Source organism: Saimiri boliviensis, chromosome 16, assembly GCF_048565385.1.
Source record: "Saimiri boliviensis isolate mSaiBol1 chromosome 16, mSaiBol1.pri, whole genome shotgun sequence".
Taxonomy (NCBI): domain Eukaryota; kingdom Metazoa; phylum Chordata; class Mammalia; order Primates; family Cebidae; genus Saimiri; species Saimiri boliviensis.
In genome coordinates this window covers 15,410,101-15,429,971 of record NC_133464.1, presented here as the reverse complement: position 1 = coordinate 15,429,971, position 19,871 = coordinate 15,410,101, and the positions used below count along the sequence as shown (strand labels likewise).

Below are 19,871 nucleotides of genomic sequence, written 5' to 3'. Positions count from 1 at the left end.
GAACGTGAAGGATCTAAAGCTGGAGACTTAATGCCTGCAAAGGGATGTTTGATAATTTTAGAAAGAGGTTTGACTTAAAAATGTTAAAATGACAAGAGAAGCAGCTTCTCCCCACCAAGAGGCAGTAGATAAGTTCCTCGATGCCATTAAGAAAATCATGGAGGAGAAAGCATATGTGTAAACAGGTTTCAATGCACATGTCTCTGCTACCCCTGAGACAGCAAGACCAACCCCTCCTCTTCCTCCTCAGCCCACTCGAGGTGACGCTGATGAGGATCAAGACCCTTATGATGATCTACTTCCACTTAGTAAATATATTTTCTCTGCCTTATGATTTTCTTAATAACATTTTCTTGTCTTTAGCTTATTTTATTGTGAGAATACAGTAGTAATAGACATACAAATTAGGTGTTAACTGGCTGTATTGGTTCATTCTCATGCTGCTAATAAAGACATACCCAAGACTGGGTAATTTATTTAAAAAAGAGGTTTAATGGACTCACAGTTTCACATGGGTGGGGAGGCCTCACAATTGTGGCAGCAGGCAAAAGAGGAAAAAGGCACTTTTTACATGGCGGCAGGCAAAGAGAGTGAGCAGGGAGACTCCCCTTTATAAAACTATTCGACCTCCTGAGACTTACTATCACGAGAACAGCATGGGAAACACCCACCCCCATGATTCAGTTACCTCCCACTGGGTCCTTTCCAGGACTCATGGGAATTACACAAACTACAATTTGAGATGGGATTGGGGGGTGGGGGGGGACACAGCCAAACCAGATTATTGGCTCTCTGTGTTATTGATAAAGTCAACAGTAGGCTGTGAGTAGTTAAGTTTTTGGGGAGTCCAAAGTTGTACTCGGATTTTTGACTGTGGAGGGGTTCTGCGCCTCGACCCCCACATTGTTCAAGGGCCAGTTGTACTTGAGGTAGCCAAGTAACTAACCTACTTCGCTTGCATCACCTCTGTTATTTTAGAGAAAAACCCAACTTCCTGCCTGGGAAAGACAGATTCGTGGTATGGACGGGGTCTTACCTGTTAATACTCATAGGGAATTATACTGCCTTATGGGTTAATGTGTCTACAGACTATTTTTCAGCATCTTTTTGAAGCTTTTTTGGCAGCTGTGGGAAAATAATACTAGCATTCAGCACGTGGGAACATGGAAGATACGGTATCAAGAAAGGAGCCCCAGGAAAACGCAGGCCGTCTTGCGCAGGTGTCTTCCATTAGGCTCATCCCTGGACTAGCCCAGGTTATGTGTTCTCTCCCTCACCCCATCATAAAATTGGAGCCCAGGCCGGGTTCCAGCGAGGCCCTCAGGGCAAACACTGGCTCCACTGCTCCTTTTCCCGCTTACTTGTAATTCGAGCTCTTCGGGCCTGAGTTTCCTTCCTTTTTTGCTTGATCGGTGATGTGTTGACAAAGATGTTGTTTATATTTTATCCAGCATTTTTAGCTGTCTGATATGATTTCTATACTGGGAAATCATTTTAAGTGGTGTGGGGAGCAGAGGGAGAGGAGACCCGACTGGAGCTGAAGAACCGATCCTCCAGCGGGAGTGGGGCCGGGTCCCGGGTTAGGTAACGCTGTTGAGACTCTGGCAGGTCCTAGGCAGGGATGGCAGGCGCCAAGTGGCCTGAGGGGGGTGGGGAGGGTTGGCCCCTCGGGTTTCTGGCTGGGCCACTGAGTGGCGCCTGGCCTTGGTTAGAGAACGGTTGATCCCGGAGGAGATGAGGGACGAGGGGTGCTCAAGTGAGACTTCTGGGGAGCAGGTGACTGCCTCCAAGCGGGAGACCCCACCTGGGCTTGCAGGTGGGGCTGCTGGTCAGGACTGTGCTAGAGGAGAGAGAAAGGGACTCCTGTTTGCCTCCCAGCAGGTGAGGGAGGAGGAGCCCAAAGATACCCGGACAGGTAACTTCATCAGGAAAATGGCCAGCGCTCTTCCCTGCAGAGCGAGAGTGAAGTGAGCAGGTGACATCCGTGGTGATCCCTTCACAAGGAGGGAAGGAGGCAGGAGGGGAGGTGGCTTTTGCTCCCCCTTTTTTTGTAGCCTTATGGACTGGAGGGGCCTCAGTTGTCTCTTTCACCATCACGTGGGGTCACCCTTGGCCAGGGAGGCCTGTGGCCGGTGGCTGGGGCCTTGTGTTGCTTGAAGCATGAGTTATTAGCATCACGGATTCAGGGTAGGTAAATGCTTTTTGGGGCTTGCTTTTTGAGGAGGAACACAGGATGACGAAGGAATAATTAGATCTGAGGCCTTGGAAGGGTCAGCGAGTGGTGGCCTCAAAACTCAGGCTGCTTCCGCCTTGGTGGGAGGCTTGCTTGTGTGGTGACGGTGACGGCTGGAGGGCCTTCCCAGGCCGGGAGGGAGGATGTGGTCATGCTCCCCGGTGATCGAAACCTGACTTTGTTCCCTTCTGGCATCTGTTCTGAGAGAAGAGGGGAGGTGCAGGGCGTGGGGGTGCAGGTCAGGCAAACAAAGTGGATGGATGCATTCTATGACGGGGTCACAGCATTACGAGTAATTGTACCAGATCCTTCGTTAGTGGATGGTCTGGGGCTTTGGGTAGAAAAAGAAAACTTTAGAGCTGAGGTGAAAAGGAAAAGAAATCACCTGACTCGGAAGACTGGAGTCTGGAGAGGTGGCCTGCGGATGCCATCGTCAGAGACGATGAGAATTTGAGTGATTTCAACACAAAATCACCATGCTAACAAATGACACCCGAGAGAGTGAGCTCATGTTCTAGTGTGTTTTTATCGTGAACATCTTAGGATGGGAAGGCCCCGGGGTAAGGGCTTCCGCGGAAGGGCAGAACCAAGAGGCTTTAGTAGAACCTGGAAACCCGGCGTTCCTTTAAAATCAGGCATTGAGCTTTGCCCTTGACTTCTTCCAAGTCACCAGATCTAAAGCTGCTGTTTTAGATCCACAGCGCGACTCTGGAGGGTGACTCAGAAGAAGGAAGGCAGAAGGCAGAATCCCTGCACTAGCGAAGATTCAGATCCAGCATGCATACACGGCAGTCGAAGAACAGAGTGTAGACCGTGGGCAAACATAAGTGACTGTCGTGTGGGATAGTGAAATTGTGAAGTGCCAAGGGATGCAAAAACTGGCCCTGTGAAGAGCCGGGTGGAGTCAGGGATGAGGGTGGTTTCCATCAGAGGTGAGGTCTAAGTGGAGTTTTCAAGAAGGCGTGGGCGCGGCGGGCAGAGTGCCAGAGTTCTTGGGGTGCTGCTGGCAGGATGAGCCCGAGAGCTTCCAGGAAGGTGGACGGCATGTGCTGGGGGCCGGGACCTTTTTGATAAACACCTCCAGGGGAGTGTGGGGCCTTTCGATGGGCAAGGCCCTTCAATACTGCATGTTCCACATGATGGAAAGGACTCCACAACACGCACGTGGAGGAGACCACCTCTCTGCGGGGATGTGTCCTGCATGGCTGGACTAAAATGCAAGCTTCTCTTTTTAGAAATCTGGGGCCAGGCATGGTGGCTGATGCCTGTAATCCCAGCACTTTGAGAGGCCCAGGCGGGAGGATCTCTTGAGGCCAGGAGCTCAAGGCCAGCCTGGGCAATATTGTGAGACAAAAAACTCAGGAAAGTGGCCGGGCATGATGGCTCATGCTTGTAATCCTAGCGCTTTGGGAGATCGAGGTGGGCAGATCACCTGAGGTCATCAGGGGTTTGAGATCAGCCTGGCCAACATGGAGAAACCCAGTCTCTACCAAAAATACAGAAATTAGCCAAACGTGGTGGTGCACGCCTGTAATCCCCGCTATTTGGGGGTTTTGAGGCAGGAGAATCGCTTGAACCCAGGAAGTGGAGGTTGCACTGAGCTGAGATGGCGCCACTGCACTCCTGCCTCGGCAGCAGAGTGAGACTCTGTTTAATAAAGAAAAAAAAACAACAAAAAAACATAAAAAATTAGCCAGGTGTGGTGGTGTGTGGCTGTAGTTCCAGCTACCCAGAAGGCTGAGGCAGGAGGATCCCTTGAGCCTGGGAGGTCCATGGACAGGGCCTCTGCTGTACAGCGTGTTTATTTTTCTATTTTATGTGACAGATGTAACAATGCATCTTGCATTGACAGGCTCTGCTTGCAGCCATTTTATATTAAACACGGCCTATTTTTGGATGGACCACCCTGAAAGTGGTGTTTCAGATCTATTAAAGAAACATATTGCTATGAATATTCTTAGTGTACTCCCCCTCCCTGGAGGCCATAGGGAAGGTTAGTGTTTACTACCTCATGGAAACTGGTTTTCTCCAGGCTTTTGTATGAAATAGCACTAAACATTCACTAGCTAAATAGGAAACTTATTTCAGAGGGGATTGTTTTTCATCCTAAAGAGGATTTCAAAAAATTGGGGTCCAGGTGCAGTGGCTTATGCCTGTAATCCTAGCACTTTGGGAGGCCGAGGTGGAAGGATCTCTTAAGGCCAGGAGTTCGAGACCAGCCTTGGCAACATAGTGAGACCTCCATCTCTACAAAAACAATTTAAAAGTTACCCACGTGTGGTGCCGTGTGCCTGTAGTCCTAGCTACTTAGGAGGGTGAGATGGGAGGGTTGCTTGAGCCAAGGAGGTTGATGCTGCAGTGAGCTGAGATCGTGCCACTGCATTTTGGCCTGGGCAACAGAGCAAGACCCTGTCTCAAAAAAAAAAAAAAAAAAAAAAAATCAGGACTTACCTTAATTTTGAAAGATACAAGGCTATAAAAAAATAGTAAAAAATAATTCAAGAGTATTTTGTGATGCATGAAACCTTTTGAAAGACTTATTTTATCTTTAATTGTATAAATACATTTTGGAAGAGAAGATTTTAATATGTATATCTACATTGTCTGTGTATTTCACTAATAAGTCAGAGCTTCAGCATCTGTCTTCAGAGTGCATTTTCTGTGAGAAGAACTTAGGTTGTAGTTATTTAGCTCAGAGAAAGTGTAAAAGATACTTTCCCTGGTCACTTTTTGCTGTTTCTGCCCTAAGACCTATACTGTTCATTCTCTAGAGTTGCTGTATTTTATGTCTAAAGGTTTCACTGTTTCCATGAGTAGCTGTGGTTCATTTTCCCCAGTCTTATAATCAGTTAAGTAGTGATTTTCTTTTCAGTGTTACTTAGTGTGATAGTGTAAAATCAAATTAACATTAAGGTGCCACAATTCCATAAAAAATTAATAATACTGAATAGATGTTGATTCCCGAACTAAGATTTGGGCTTTGGTTTTGAGCTGTTAATTTGCTCATTCATTTTAACATTTCCTTTGACTGTCTGAGGTACACCAAAGTTCGGTGCATTGTGGATTATGTGCCAGCCTTAATGCATGTCACTCTGTAGGCTGGAAAGTCAGTTATGAAGAGAGGCTTCTTTTTCTTCTGTGTTCTGTGGATTAAGAAGAATCTGTGTGGCTGGGTGCGGTGGCTCACGCCTGTAATCCCAGCACTTTGGGAGGCCGAGGCGGGTGGATCACGAGGTCAAGAGATCGAGACCATCCTGGTCAACAGGGTGAAACCCTGTCTCTACCAAAAATACAAAAAAATAGCTGGGCATGGTGGCGCGTGCCTGTAATCCCAGCTACTCAGGAGGCCGAGGCAGGAGAATTGCCTGAACTCAGGAGGCGGAGGTTGCGGTGAGCCGAGATTGCGCCATTGCACTCCAGCCTGGGTAACAAGAGTGAAACTCCATCTCAAAAAAAAAAAAAAAAAAAAGAAGAAGAATCTGTATAACTTGCATTGCCCTATTGGATAATTAATCACTGTTTCTCCTAGCAGTGGTATTGATTGTCAGTTATTTTGTAACAAAAACTGAACCTAAAGTTCGATTCACTGTTGACTTTTTCAAGAGGAATATTAAATTTTCACTCCCTGCCATACATGTGGAATTTCAGTGTAATTTTAAGCCAAATTCTGTGAAATACATGAAACTCATAGTGCTATTATAAAATAATTACAAAAGAAGCGAGTTTTCTCCCCCGAGCATCTTATTTCTAGATTTTCTTCCTCCTAAACCGTCTCTTGAAAAGAATATCAATGAACAGATTCCTCTGGGGCAATTTGAACTTCATTAAAATTTCAAAGAGGCCTTTTCAGTGAGAATATATTCATGTAAGCACTAGAGAGTTTTGCATAATTTTAAAGTTGAACATAATTGGGTACAATTTATGATGAAAATCCAGTCCACCCCAGACTCCTAGCTGATTGTCCTTTTGGTTTGCCCAGCAAACACCCTTCCTCTGCCACTTCCTAGCTTTATTGAGGTATACCTGGTATATTAAAAAAAACTACATAACTAATGTATACAATTTGGTGAATTTGGATATAAATACAGGCTGGTGTTATCACCTACTCAAGGTCATAAACATAGCCATTACCTCTGAAACTCTGCTGTGTCCCTTTTTTCTTATTGATTGATTGATTGATTGAGACTGAGTCTCACTCTCGCCCAGGCTGGAGTGCAGCGGCATGATCTTGGCTCACTGCAACCTTTGCCTCCCAGGTTCAAGAAATTCTCTTGCCTCAGCCTCCCGAGTAGCTGGGACTATAGGCGCATGCTGCCACGCTGGATAATTTTTTGTGTTTTTTTTTAGTAGAGATGGGGTTTCACCCTGTTGACCAGGCTGGTCGTGAACTCCTGAGCTCAGACAGTCCGCACACCTCAGCCTCCCAAAGTGCTGAGATTATAGGTGTGAGCCACTTCGCCCAGCCATTGTTGCTGTTTTTTTTTTTTTTTTTTTAAAAAACAACCACAGAAAGCACCCTTTCATGGGAGTAGCATTTGCTGTCTTCTCTTCCCAGATGCTGTCCTCATCCCCCTTCCTCAGAGTCACCTGCTCCTCCTGGATGGTTTGGGTACTGAGATGCTCTATGAAGCCCAAGCACCATTCACGTATAATTGAGAAGTTTGGAGAGGACAGAGTTTTCACTCATCTTACAGGCTCTATTTCTTACTTAGATTGCACTCGAAGTAGGAGCCTAGCAGTCACAGTCACTGAAGAGCTTCTTAATCTTCCGGAGTCAGGACCTAACGTCCTGTTTCATTATTTCATTTGAAGAAAATGATTGACAATGGCCAGAGTTAGGTGGAAAGGTGAAATTAACACATTTCGGTGTCTAGTAACACATTTGTCTGCTGGATAGGAGTAGATAGAGATGTGATCTCAGTTAGTGAAGCTGTGTAGAGGGGCTCACCCACTCCTAAACGGGTCTCCAGGAGGCTTGGCTTCATCTTCTAGATTTGATGCCTCTTAAAGGAAAGCAATAGGGCTTTTCTGCTGTGGGTTGTTTGCCACTAGAGGAAGATTCATTTCTATTCCAGCCGTAAGTTAGACCAAGGAGAGGGATTTTGTTTATTGCTAGTGCAGAAGTTAAAAACCGTCTCCCTTTCCCAAGTGGTCTCTTAATTAGATTCATTAGTTTTTAAATGTTAATTGGAATTGCTGAAGTTTAATTCCCGAAAAGGTTTAGATTTTAAAAAGAGTACCTCATTTCCCATGTGACTGTGTTCTGGGAAGTCTGTAGTAATTGTTGTGTAACTTTTTTATTCAAAGAATGGATTGTTAATTGTAAAGCCGTTTAGAAAGGTGAATAGAGTCAGAGATCTACTTTAATTCATGTTTGTCTTATCAGCTTATTGACAAGCATTTTGTGGGATGTTTATCTGAGAACAGTTAATTTTAATGAGAAAACAGATGTTTAGCCCCCATGTTCAGTGTTTTCTGTGACAAAGCCATATTCTGCAGTAATATGAAGTAATACGAAGTGAGTAATTGAAACAGACAATTAGGGTGACACAGGAGACATTTTCTGCTTGTGTAAATGCAAAGCTTAAGTTTTAAAAAGCCTCCCTCAGTTTTCCTTCCTAGAGGAGGTGGATGATCAAGCCTGAGCTAGGTAGAATAGCAGATATGGATTTCATTATTGATATAAGAGGAATCTTTTTGGGTGAATAGAACTATTCTTTAGAAGAACTTGTTTTGTGTTACAAAGATATTATTACATGGTTACTTACAGTAACAATTTCAGGCAGCACTGAAAACGCAGAAATGTATGTCATTCTTCTTAGAATATTTGCAATAATAATAACTTACTATTTTGAGACAGAGTCTCACTCTGTTGCCCAGGCTAGAGTGCAGTGTACGATCTTGGCTCACTGCAACCTCCGCCTCCCTGGTTCAAGCAATTCTCCTGCCCCAGCCTCCCAAGTAGCTGGGACAACAGGTGCATGCCGTCACACCCGGCTAACTTTTTGTATTTTAATACAGTCAAGTTTCACCGAGTGCCCAGGCTGGTCTTGAACTCCTGAACTCAGGCAGTCTGCCCACCTCTGCCTCCCAAAGTGCTGGGATTACAGGCGTGAACCACTGCACCCAGCCAAGATAAATTCTTAATTCTCACCTGTAGATCAGGAAAATGAGCTTAGTCTTGTAATTCTTGTAACTTAAAAAAAAATTAGAGACTGCAGTTTTTGTCTAGGAAACATGGCTGTTAGTTTTTGTTGTTAGATTCTCAAAATAAGTGGTGTGGGTGTGTGTGTGCATGCTTGTGTGCATGTGTGTTTGTGTGTGAGTGGTGTGTGTGTTTACAGACTATACTCCCTCCTCCTGCTCTGGGGATGATCTAAAAAGCTCGAAGTTCTTAGTCCTGGATACTGAAACAATGCCATAAAGGAAGCATTTAGAAAAGTTTGATTTTAACCAGGTACTTAACACCACCAGCAGACAGGATGACATCACTAAGCACACAGTGCTTTAGTGAATAGAGGCTTTGTCAGAGCTTTTTAACCAGAGCCCTGAAATGGAACATTGTTAATTAGCTTACAGAAAAATCCAGCTGTTCCCGGGCCCATGCATTCTGCCTGTGCACTTCCTGCATACAGCTTTCTACACAGAACGAGGGCTGGGACTCCTGTGTTTAAGAAGGTAGCGATCCTTGGCCAGGCGTGGTGGCTCATGGCTGTAATCTCAGTACTTTGGGAGGCCGAAGCAGATGGATCACCTGAGGTCAGGGGTTCAAGACCAGCCCGGCCAACATGGTAAAACCGTGTCTCTACTAAAAATACAAAAATTAGCTGGGCATGATGGCACATGCCTGTAATCCTAGCTGAAGCAGAAGAATCGCTTGAACCCAGAAGGCAGAATTGCACCACTGCACTCCAGCCTGGGTGACAGTGAGACTCCATCTCCAAAAAAACCAAAAAACAACAGGTAGCTGTTCCTTTGTACACCTGGAAGACAATGCATGCCATCTGCAATAGTGTCATGCCCAGGGTGTTTGCTCTGTTGGTGGTGTGCAGTCTTCCACACCCTTGGCTGCCATGGCTGGGCCCACTTTGGCCCCCATGTAGAGTTCTTTAACTGCCCTTTAAGAAAGTCACACTGGCCGGGTGCAGTGGCCCATGACTGTAGTCCCAGCTACTCAGGAGGTTGAGGTGGGAGGATCGCTTGAGCCCGGGAGTTCTAGGCTATAATGCACTATGCCGATCGGGTGTCTGCACTAAGTTCAGCATCAATATGGTGACCTCCTGGGAGTGGGGGACCACCAGGTTGCCTAAGGAGGGGTGAACCTGCCCAGGTTGGAAACGGAGCAGGTCAAAACTCCTGTGCTGCTCAGTAGTGGGATCACGCCTGTGAATAGCCACTGTACTCCAGCCTAGGCAACACAGCGGACTCCGTCTCTTAAAAAAAAAAAAAAGTCACACTAAGCTCTAAATGACCAGGCCAGGTCACTAATATGGACACACCAGTGTGACTAGCTGGGATGTCCATACCTGCAGCTCTGTGGGTGGAATGGAGCTCAGTGGGAGGACCGGCACTGTGAAACAGAGAGAGCTATTTGAACTAACGTGGGAGGAGGGAAGATGGAGAAGGATCCAACAGACGGTGAGCGCAGGGCTCTGCTGGATCCAAGGCAGGGGAGGAAACGTTGCTAGAGGAAGTTAGGAAGGTGAGTAAAAATCCAGTGATGGACCCCCACTCCCCACCTTCGGATTCCAGGCAGTTTACAAGGACTCAGAGTGTAGATGATGTGGGTTGGCAGTCGGTAAGAAAGTCCAGGCCAAAAATGAATGGGGGCAAGATGCCCACGGCATCTGGGAAGGAGGCCTCTTCACAAAATGAATGCCACCAAGCCACCAATGTGGTCATGAGCTTCCAGTGATCCTTGTGAAGAGCTGTGTATTGAGTGCTGGCCACTTTATCAGCAGTCATAGGTTAAGAATGAACCAGGCCTAGAGTGATGGCTCATGCTTGTAATCTTAGCACTTTGGGAGGCTGAGGCTGGTGGATTACCTGAGGTTGAGAGTTCCAGACCAGCCTGGCCAACATGGTGAAACCCCGTCGCTACTAAAATATACAAAAATTTAGCAGGGTGTGGTGGCGGGCGCCTGTACTTCCAGCTACTCGGAAGGCTGAGGCAGGAGAATTGCTCGAACCCGGCAGGCGGAGGTTGCAGTGAGCCGAGATCACGCCACTGCACTCTAGCTTGGGCTACAGAGTGAGACTTCGTCCAAAAAAAAAAAAAGGAAGAAACCAGTTCTCAGAAGAGTCACAGATTCCTGACACTAAGACCAGAAACATGTCTTTACCCAGGGTCCATGAGGGAAACGAGTTTTATCAGCAGCAACCTTCCCAGCATCTCTGAGTATCAGAGAGGCGGGTCCGCTGGACCTATCTCAGACAGGCAGACGGGTGCACGCCAGGCCAGCCCAGCACACAGCAACTTTCGTGGGAGAAACGGGCCGATGACACATCTGTGTAATATCTAGCATGGCTGAAGGGTAGATTTTGCAGTACCTGGAAGAGAGTGAACCAGTTCTCTCTGTTTGAAATATTCAGTGATTTTTGATTTTCTGCTGTATTTGGGTGGAAAGAGATTGATAAGGGGACTCAGGGACACTGAGGGTAGAGGGAGGGGCGAGGAGGTACCTCCCTCGCAGCCGGTGTGAGCTGTCTCTTCCCCTGGTAGAGGGCTTCCTCAAGGTATTTTCCTGTGGCCATTGTCATAACAGCCTGTCCTTTTATAGGATGGGATAGTGTCAGGAAACGAAATGTCTCGTGTTTTAAGAAATCATGAAAAGCTTCAGAAATCCTTTTAGATAATTAATGTTAAATCTAGGTTATGCTGAGCCCTGACCATGTGTTGAACTGCACTAGATACTCATTCTTCACGGATTCCATATTTGTGAATTCACCTACTCCCTAAAATTTATTTGTAATCCCCAAATCAATGCTCGTGGTGCTTTCCTGGCCATTTGTGGACATGCCCAGGATTACAGAAAACTGAGTTGTCCAATGCACACGTCCTCAGCTGAGCTAGAACAAGGCTCAGCCTTCTTGTCTCTGCTCTCACGCTGTAAGCAGGTGCCTTTTTGAGGATCTAGTTAGGGCCATGTTTTTTGAGTTTTCCTGCTTTTTGCTGATGATTTCACTGTTTAAAATGGCCCTGAAGTGTAGTGCTGAAGCAGTCTCGGATTCCTGAGCTGAGAGTGTGCCTTACAGAGAAAACGGGTGTTAGGGAAGCTTCATGTAGGCATAAGTTCTAGCGCCACTGGCCATGAATTCAGTATTAATGAGCCTACAGTGTATATAAACAATGCTTTTTTTTTTTTTTTTTGAGACAGAGTCTCACTCTGTCACCCAGGCTGGAGTGCAATGGCACAACCTTGGCTCACTGCAACCTCCACCTTCTGGCTTCAAGCAATTCTTCTGCCTCAGCCTCCCAAGTAGCTGGGATTACAGGTGCGTGCCACCACGCCCTGCTGATCTTCATAGTTATAGCAGAGACGGAGTTTCACCATATTGGCCAGGCTGGTCTCAAACTACTGACTTGGTAATCTGCCTGCCTCAGCCTCCCAAAGTGCTGGGATTACAGGCGTGAGCCACCTCGCCTGGCCCACAATGTATCTTTTAACAGAAACACACATTAAACAAATTGATATCGTTCAGTCAATGAGAATGTGACAGAGGCTCTCAGAATCTGCCCTGGAATTTCTCCTAGATGCAGTTCAGTGTTCCCTAGTTCAGTAAATAATGAGAATTTACTGTATTTCAACTAAATGAATACCCGTGGGTGCCCATTTAATTTTTTTGTGTCATAGTTTTAATATGGTTTTTAATAATCATATGAATAGGAATTTTCAGGTCTCTTTTCTGTAGACGGGCACAGACCAGGTGTGCTTTAATTGAATGATTTTACCGTTACAACTTTGCCTTTGGAAATATTGCAAGTATAATAGCTCCTTGTTAATGTACTTGGTGAACTTTTTTGGGAACATAACATTTTTAATGATGTGATCCTTCTTTTATGTGACACGGTAAGAACTTCTGTAAGACAGATGCTTCTCAACAAGAGTCAGTCTCAGAGCACCTTATTGAGGGAAGAGGTCTGAGTTTTGCTGGAGGAATACATCATTAAAAAGAACTTCTGGTCTACTTACTGTTTTATTACTTTTTCCTCGTGGCAACAGAGACATCTTGGCAGAAGTCTTGTGTTTCCCCACCATGTTCTCCACCCAAGTAATGGCCCACTGATGATACGGAAATTGATTAGCTATTGGAATGATTGATGTCACTCAGGCCTGCATCTCAGGGGGAGGCAGGAAGATAACGAGAGGCATATCTCCCAAAGAAAGATCACACAGGCCCTGTGTTTATACCTGTCTTTGAGCATTATAGAAGAAAAAAGACAGACGGAAACCTGAGGCTATACCGTTTCTGAGTGATGTTTCCCAGTGGTGGTATTGAACAGATGAGATTCCAGGGGAAATGAGCAGCCTGTTACCCACCTCTCTCCCTTCAGTTACATATGTGATGTTTCATAGCCCCTCCCCCAGATGTCTTTTGGAAATCTTCACAATTCATCAGGGTTTAAATTGTTGACCTTTTTTGAAAACCTAATTTTTAAGTTTGTAAGTTTTCAAGCTTTTAAGCCTTGGATATGGATATGCATTTAATAAAAAAGAAAATAGTAGATGATTTTGCATGTATTAGATAATACATTGCTTTAAATTTACTCACGAGATTGACCAATGATTTCTGAACACCAAACATTGGGGTGGCCCAGTGACTTAATTGGAGACACACAGACACTTTGAAAAGAAATGTGGGGTTTGAAAAACCTGTGAAACGAAGTCTGCTTTCTCTAAAATGCCGTCTCAAGTCTTAAAATAATTACGTTAAAATCTGCAACCATTTGCGTTTTGAATCGTTTAGATTCTAAAGAAAGGTAAAATAATGCCAATCTCCTGGGTTTGTACGTGATTTGTTTCTCACATAATCTCTTAAAACTTTAAATTGTGAAACATGGCATATTTACAAGAGGCTATAAAAAGTGTAAGTATAGTTTAACAAATAAAAATAAGAATAAAAAATGTAACACTATCACTGTGGGCCCCTCTGAATGCTTTAACCCTCACCCCTTAAGAAGTAATCCCCGTCTGAATTCTGTGATGGTGACCCATCTGCCGCTTTTCATAGTTTTCCACACATGTGTAATTCTAAACCACAGCATGGTTTGGTTTGTAAATTACTGGGCCAGTGCCTGGCTTCCCCACTTAGCTGTAAGGAGAAGGGTTGTGTGGCCCCTGGTCTTGGATCTGTCCCGCGCTCTAGCACAGTGCTTGGCACATAGCAGGGATATCATAGATGTTTATAAACATAAATACGTAAAGATGAACATAAATACATCAATACATATTTATGAACTTAAATACATAAAGATGTTTATTCTTAGAAAAATGACTATTTCTGGGCCAGGTGCAGTGTCTTACGCCTGTAATCCCAGCACTTTGGGAGGCTGAGGCGGGTGGATCTTGAGGTCAGGAGTTGGCAACCAGCCTCGCTAACATGGTGAAACCCTGTCTCTACTAAAGATACAAAAAATTAGCCAGGCATGGTGTTGCACCCCTGGAATCCCAGCTGCTCCGGGAGGCTGAGGCAGGAGAATCACTTGAAACCCGGGAGGCAGAGGTTGCAGTGAGCCGAGATCATGCTGTTGCATTCCAGCCTGGGTGACAAGGCGAGACTCCTCTCAAAAAAAAAAAAAAAAAAAAAAAAAGACTGTTTCTAATGTATGAATAAGGCACATACCTGTGTGTAAATTTGAATCATCATGAAAGAGGGTGAATAATATTAAATCTTATTCTTGAACCATGAAGTTAAATGGACAGCTGTTAGAACTGGAAAACCTGGATACCTGTCTGTAAAACAGAGAAGTGAGGCTCAAACACGTGCTTTGTCCAGGGTCATTTGGTTAGACAGTGGCTAAGGCAGGGCCAGAATTCACATTCTCTGCCTCCTTGTCCAGGATTCTAGGCCACGTGCACTCTCAAGATGGTTTTATGCAAGAGATATAGATGGCTTTATTCGCTTAACAGAAAGTCCCACTGAGGGCTGGGCATGGTGGCTCATGATTGTAATCCCAGCACTTTGGGATGCTGAGGTGGGCAGATCACTTGAGGTCAGGAATTTGAGATCAGCCTGGCCAACATGGTAAAACCCCATCTCTACTAAAAATACAAAAATTAGCTGGACGTAGTGGTTCACGTCTGTAATCCCAGCTACTTGGGAGGCTGAGGCAGGAGAATGACTTGAACCTGGGAGGCAGAGATTGCAGTGAACTGAAATTATGCCAGTGCACTCCAGCTTGGGCGACAGACCAAAAAAAAAAGTCAGTCCCCACTGGGGAAGAAGGAAGACAAACAACTAGCAAAGCCGTCCGGCATCACCCTAAAGTCCGTGATAAACCATAAAAAGGTAGTAGATTATGATAGTACTATAGCTAATTATATATATGTATGTATTTTGAGATGGAATCTCACTCCGCTGCCCAGGCTGGAGTGCAGTGGCACAGTCTTGGCTCATTGTAGCCTCTGCCTTGGGATTGCAGGCTCCCGCCACTACACCCGGCTAATTTTTGTATTTTTAGTAGAGACAGGGTTTTACCATGATGGCCAACCTGGTCTCAAACTCCTGACCTCAAGTGACCTGCCCTCCATCAGCCTCCTAAAGCGTGGGGATTACAGGTGTGAGCTACCATGCCCATCTGTATATGTATTTGACAACAATGTTAAATTAATAATATGTATTAGCATATTAGGAGATCAGAGTTACGGTGACTTCATTAGGTAAATTTTTCATAATGCCCATTTGCTTTTTGACTGTTCAGACTTCCTGGCTATTCAGTGTGAGACTCATCAGAATAATAGAAGATCAGTGCATGCGATATTACTCAGTAACTTAAGATGTCGGCGTGGCTCTTATCAGGTTCACATCCATATGCTCATGAGTAGGTTCAATAGAGGATTCATTACCTGCATATTTTAATTTATTAAAAGTAAAACCCACCCAACACACAGTGAAGATGACTTTTGCACATTGCTTTGACCTGTACCTCAAAGACAAGCCAACGATTGCCCACCAAATGGACAGGAGCGCCCTGGTGGCACACAGTCCGGCCTGACCCTCATGGGTGCTATTGGATGCTGAGACTTCCTCATTTGCAGGCCGCTGTAGAATGTGCCCTCCAAAAATGCCAGTCATCTCTGTATTATGTTCTTTAAACACTTAGTGAAGACCTTTGTCATTAAAACCTACCCACTTAGTGGCCTGTGCCTCCCCAGAACCTGAAATTGAATGTAAGTCAATGTCAAAAACGTGTCCAGTGTTGTTCTGGAAGAAAAGTTATCTATTATCCTGCTCTAACCTTCAAGTCAGCAAAATAGTGAGTGCCGGTGATCGTGTCTACTTCAGAGGAAAATGTATCTGCCTCTGATTCTCAGGGTGTTATTTTTAGAAAAACACTGCCAGATCATTTGACACCAACATTTTTCAACTTGATTTTGGCAAGCATAATCCCCTGAGATTTTAAAGTAGCTTTTATCAAAACAAAACTAGCTACTTAGCTATGAGTGCAGGGAATTCCGAAGGTTGGAGAGAACCCTGGTGGCACCCGTACTCAAAGGAGGGAGTGTGGTGCCTTCATAGCTGTGTGTTGATTTCATCTGCAACAAAAGCATTGTTCAAGCCAAGTTTGTCCAGTGAGGAAAAATGTTAAGTTTCTAATCTTTAAAAAGGGTGTTGAGGGAGGTGAAAATAATCTGAAACATTAAGGAATGCTGTTAAATGTTTGCTGGCAAGTAGTCCTGAGTGTAGCCTTTTCTTTCTCTTAACCCACTGCTGGGGCTGCTGATGATGCCGGCGATTGCTAATAAAATTTCAGTAGCTGCCATTTACTGAGTGCTGCCACAGAGGATTTTCCTGATGCTCTCTTAGGAAATGCCCATAGCAACTGCCTGGGTCAGATATTCCAATCTGGTTCATCAGTGAAACACCCTGAGACTCAAATCAAAGACTTTGATGTGAGATGAAAACGATGAGGATCCTGTCCGGCTCTGCCACTTTCAAACTAGGGCCTGGGCTTCACCATTCGTGAAATGAGGATGAGGGTCTTCCCCTCAGAAGGTGGTTGTGGGCATTAAGTAAGATGATGTATTTATAACAACACATTACTTAGAAAGTGGGAAGCGTAGACTGGCGCGGGCTTTGCCGCGTTCATCCAAGGTCTTGCTGCTCATGGTTGAGCTCAGTTTCCAGCCCAGATGTGCTCTGCTCTTGGCCTTTCTACTTTGCAGTTGCCGCATCAGTTCACAGCAAATATTTCATGGAAACTGAGCCATGTGGTTAGTTTTAGGTTTGCTGTCATGCAGAGAGCCCTGGGTGGAGGCAGAATTTCTGGGTTTGAGGTCAGAACCCTCTGTCTTGTTTGTGTGTGTGATGGTAGGCCTGCATGCTTTCCATGTGGATCTGGAACAAACTGATGGGCAGTTTGGGCTCTTCGTGACACAAATGGAGCTCATCACCTAGTTACATACATCTTTGAAAACACCATGCTGTACTTCTGATTTGTGTGATCATTTCAGAGTTCCGAGACCACCCCAACTCATTTGCCTGTCATTATGGGGACCTCTGAGTTTCTGGGCAAAGTGATGATCTGAGTGGGCAGTTGGTAGTGTGTGGGTGTCCCTGAAAAGGACTAAGTGTCCCCCTCACTTGTTCCCAAATACCTATCTCATCATGGTGTACTAATACATGCCATCGTTGGTGTTTATGCCATTTTTGGTTGAAGTTGGACAGAGATGACTGACTCTTAGCTTCACTCTTAAACTACGGGGTTCTGAACAGATTTCTTCAGTGAGTGTCAGTTACATAATCTGTAAAATGTGGATGAGAATAGTATCTCTCTCCTTGTGTGTTAATAATGGTGCCTGCAAAATGACTAGATCACACGTGTGAAATGATCAGACACTTCTGGGCATCTAGTAGGTGCTCAATAAAAAGTGGATGTTCTATCCCAGTGATCATGAGCATGACGCTATTGTAAGAATTGTGTCTCTTGGATTTGTGGAGAGTCTACTGATGAGAAGTGTATGGCTTTTGCCTGCATTGCTGTAAGTGCAGAATGTGATTTAAGCCAAATGCATGGTGGTATAAGCCCAGCCAGCTGTTTACACATTCAGATTCAGCCTCAGCAGAAATAGCCTTGCCATGAATTCACAAGAAATTGCTGAGAATTCAGGATCTGAGCTCACTGCTGGGATTAATTTCTTTTCAACAGACTGACTGTCTAGAGCATGTCCATGATGCTATAAATGAAAACGTATGTTAGTGTAACCGATGGCAGTAGGGGAATGAGAAAGGAACCGTGGGATATTCAGGAACCACTTCATGGAGAAGAGCCACTGGCTTGGCTGTAGCTGGGGCAGAGAAGAAGACGCATTTACTATAAAGCTCCTTTTATGGCATCTTCCTTTTTTTTTGTGATTCTTTTACGTTGGAAAACAAGGGGAGAATTTTTTACTTGTAGGAGCAATTTATGAACCAATGAACTTCCATAACCAGAGAATGTAGCATTATTTGAGAAATGAGATTTTGGGTAAAACAAGAGTGGGGAGGGAGATCTCTTTTTAGGGCCCCTTTGGCCACCTTCAGATAAGCTTAATGAATAACCAAGACCCAAAAGTTGTAGACAGTGTTGTGAATCTGGCGATTTTCTTGTAAATGTAAAAGTAGTTGCTGTGTCGTAAGACACTGTTTTGCTGATACCTCAAAATACTATGAAACAATGCTCTTTTTAATGGTCTTTACTTTCATGGGTTGGTTTTGGAAAATGTTAGTAATATGAACAAGATGGAAAATGTATTTTGTTTATTTGTCTCTTTTATAGTTCCCCTACCTAGCAGATTTAAAAGTTAGCCAAGGGTAAGAACATAGCTTCAACTTTCTTAATAAAACAAAGACCCTTTTGGAAATATGATTCCTAGCTCATGACTGTGCTTGACCTTTGTGAATTTCTTATACTGTATGTCAGGCAGAGCTCATGTGGGAAGGTCTCTTATGACTGCTAGAAAAGGAATCGTAGTAGAAACATGTAGCTGGAACTGTAGGCCATTGTTTGCGCACCTAGCCTCCCTCCCCAGCCCCCAGATCCAGAATAGCCTGTCTGAACATTAGACACACCAGTAAAAGTTAAAACAACAACTCTTCTGGTGGGCAGTTTGGCAGCTGGTCAAAAATCTTAAGAATGTGCACGGCCTTGTTAAAGCAGGTTCACTTCTGGGAGGTGCTGGTGCAGAGCCGGAAGAAATCAAATGCCCATCCAGAGATGTTCATGCAGGTGTGGTTAATGATCAGAGAAAACCGTAGGTCCACCTAAGTCACAGTTCATCATTCTGTAGAGCCATTAAAATGTTGATAAACATTTGTTAAAAATGAAACTGAATAGGTGTATTGTACTATATTTTTGGTGATGAATCAGTATTTGAAATTTGAGGTTTTAAAAAAGAGTTATCAGTTCTGAATTAATGGAACTAAGCTCTGTGAAATATATGTGTGATGGGGAGAAGGATAGCGGTTATGAGATGCAGGGGAGAGAGGAAAATGGGAGGTTTTTTTTTTTTTTTTTTTTTTTTTTGAGACGGAGTTTCGCTCTCCTTACCCAGGCTAGAGTGCAATGGCACGATCTCGGCTCACCGCAACCTCCGCCTCCTGGGTTCAGGCAATTCTCCTGCCTCAGCCTCCTGAGTAGCTGGGATTATGGGCACACGCTACCATGCCCAGCTAATTTTTTAGTATTTTTAGTAGAGACGGGGTTTCACCATGTTGACCAGGATGGTCTCGATCTCTTGACCTCGTGATCCACCCGCCTCGGCCTCCGAAAGTGCTGGGATTACAGGCTTGAGCCACTGCGCCCAGCAATGGGAGGTTTTTAATGGGTACACAGTTATTTTTGCCATATAAAAATGTTCTGGAGTGGATGCTGGTAATGGCCATTCCCAGCCAATTTTTGTATTTTTAGTAGAGATGAGATTTCACAGTGTTGGCCAGGCTGATCTCAAACTACTGACCTGAGGTGATCCACCTGCCTCAGCCTCCCAAAGTGTTGGGATTACAGCATGAGCCACTGCTCCTGGCCTGTACTTTTAACTCCGAAGCATATTTACAGTTTATGCAATCACTGCCTGGTATTATAGGATTGTATCAACATGTCTTGGTAATACATCAGACCACATGAGCATTGTGTTTGCTAATTTGTGACCTTTAGACATGTATTATTTAATTTGAAAGGGTAAAGTTTCCAGGAGTGTAGATTGAGATTAAAGATCTGGTAGTGGCAAAGATGATGGGAAAAATCAGCTGGGTGCTGCAGCTCATGCTTGTGATCACAGCACTGTGGGAGGCCGAACTTGTTACATCTCTTGAAGCCGGGAGGCCAGGAGTTCAAGACCAACCTGGGCAACATAGCGAGACAACATCTCTATTGTGGGGGGTGGGGGAACAGAAAGAAAAGAAAGCCAAGGTCGATTGTTTGATATTTTCTGAGGCT

At 44.7% G+C, this 19,871-nt stretch overlaps 1 protein-coding gene across 6 annotated transcripts in view; it reads left to right on the top strand.

Annotated features, from left to right (window-relative positions):
- FARP1 (FERM, ARH/RhoGEF and pleckstrin domain protein 1) overlaps window positions 1-19,871 on the top strand; it is a 321,741-nt gene that overhangs the window by 97,450 nt on the left and 204,420 nt on the right. The window contains exon 3 of one of the 6 annotated variants that reach the window (XM_074387521.1): window positions 6,789-8,100. The exons of the other annotated variants lie outside the window; for them this stretch is intronic. Within the exon in view, the coding sequence (XP_074243622.1) occupies window positions 6,789-7,043 (255 nt within the window). The 3' untranslated portion in view covers window positions 7,044-8,100. Of the gene's footprint in view, window positions 1-6,788; window positions 8,101-19,871 lie in introns of those variants that run through there. 6 annotated transcript variants of the gene reach the window in all.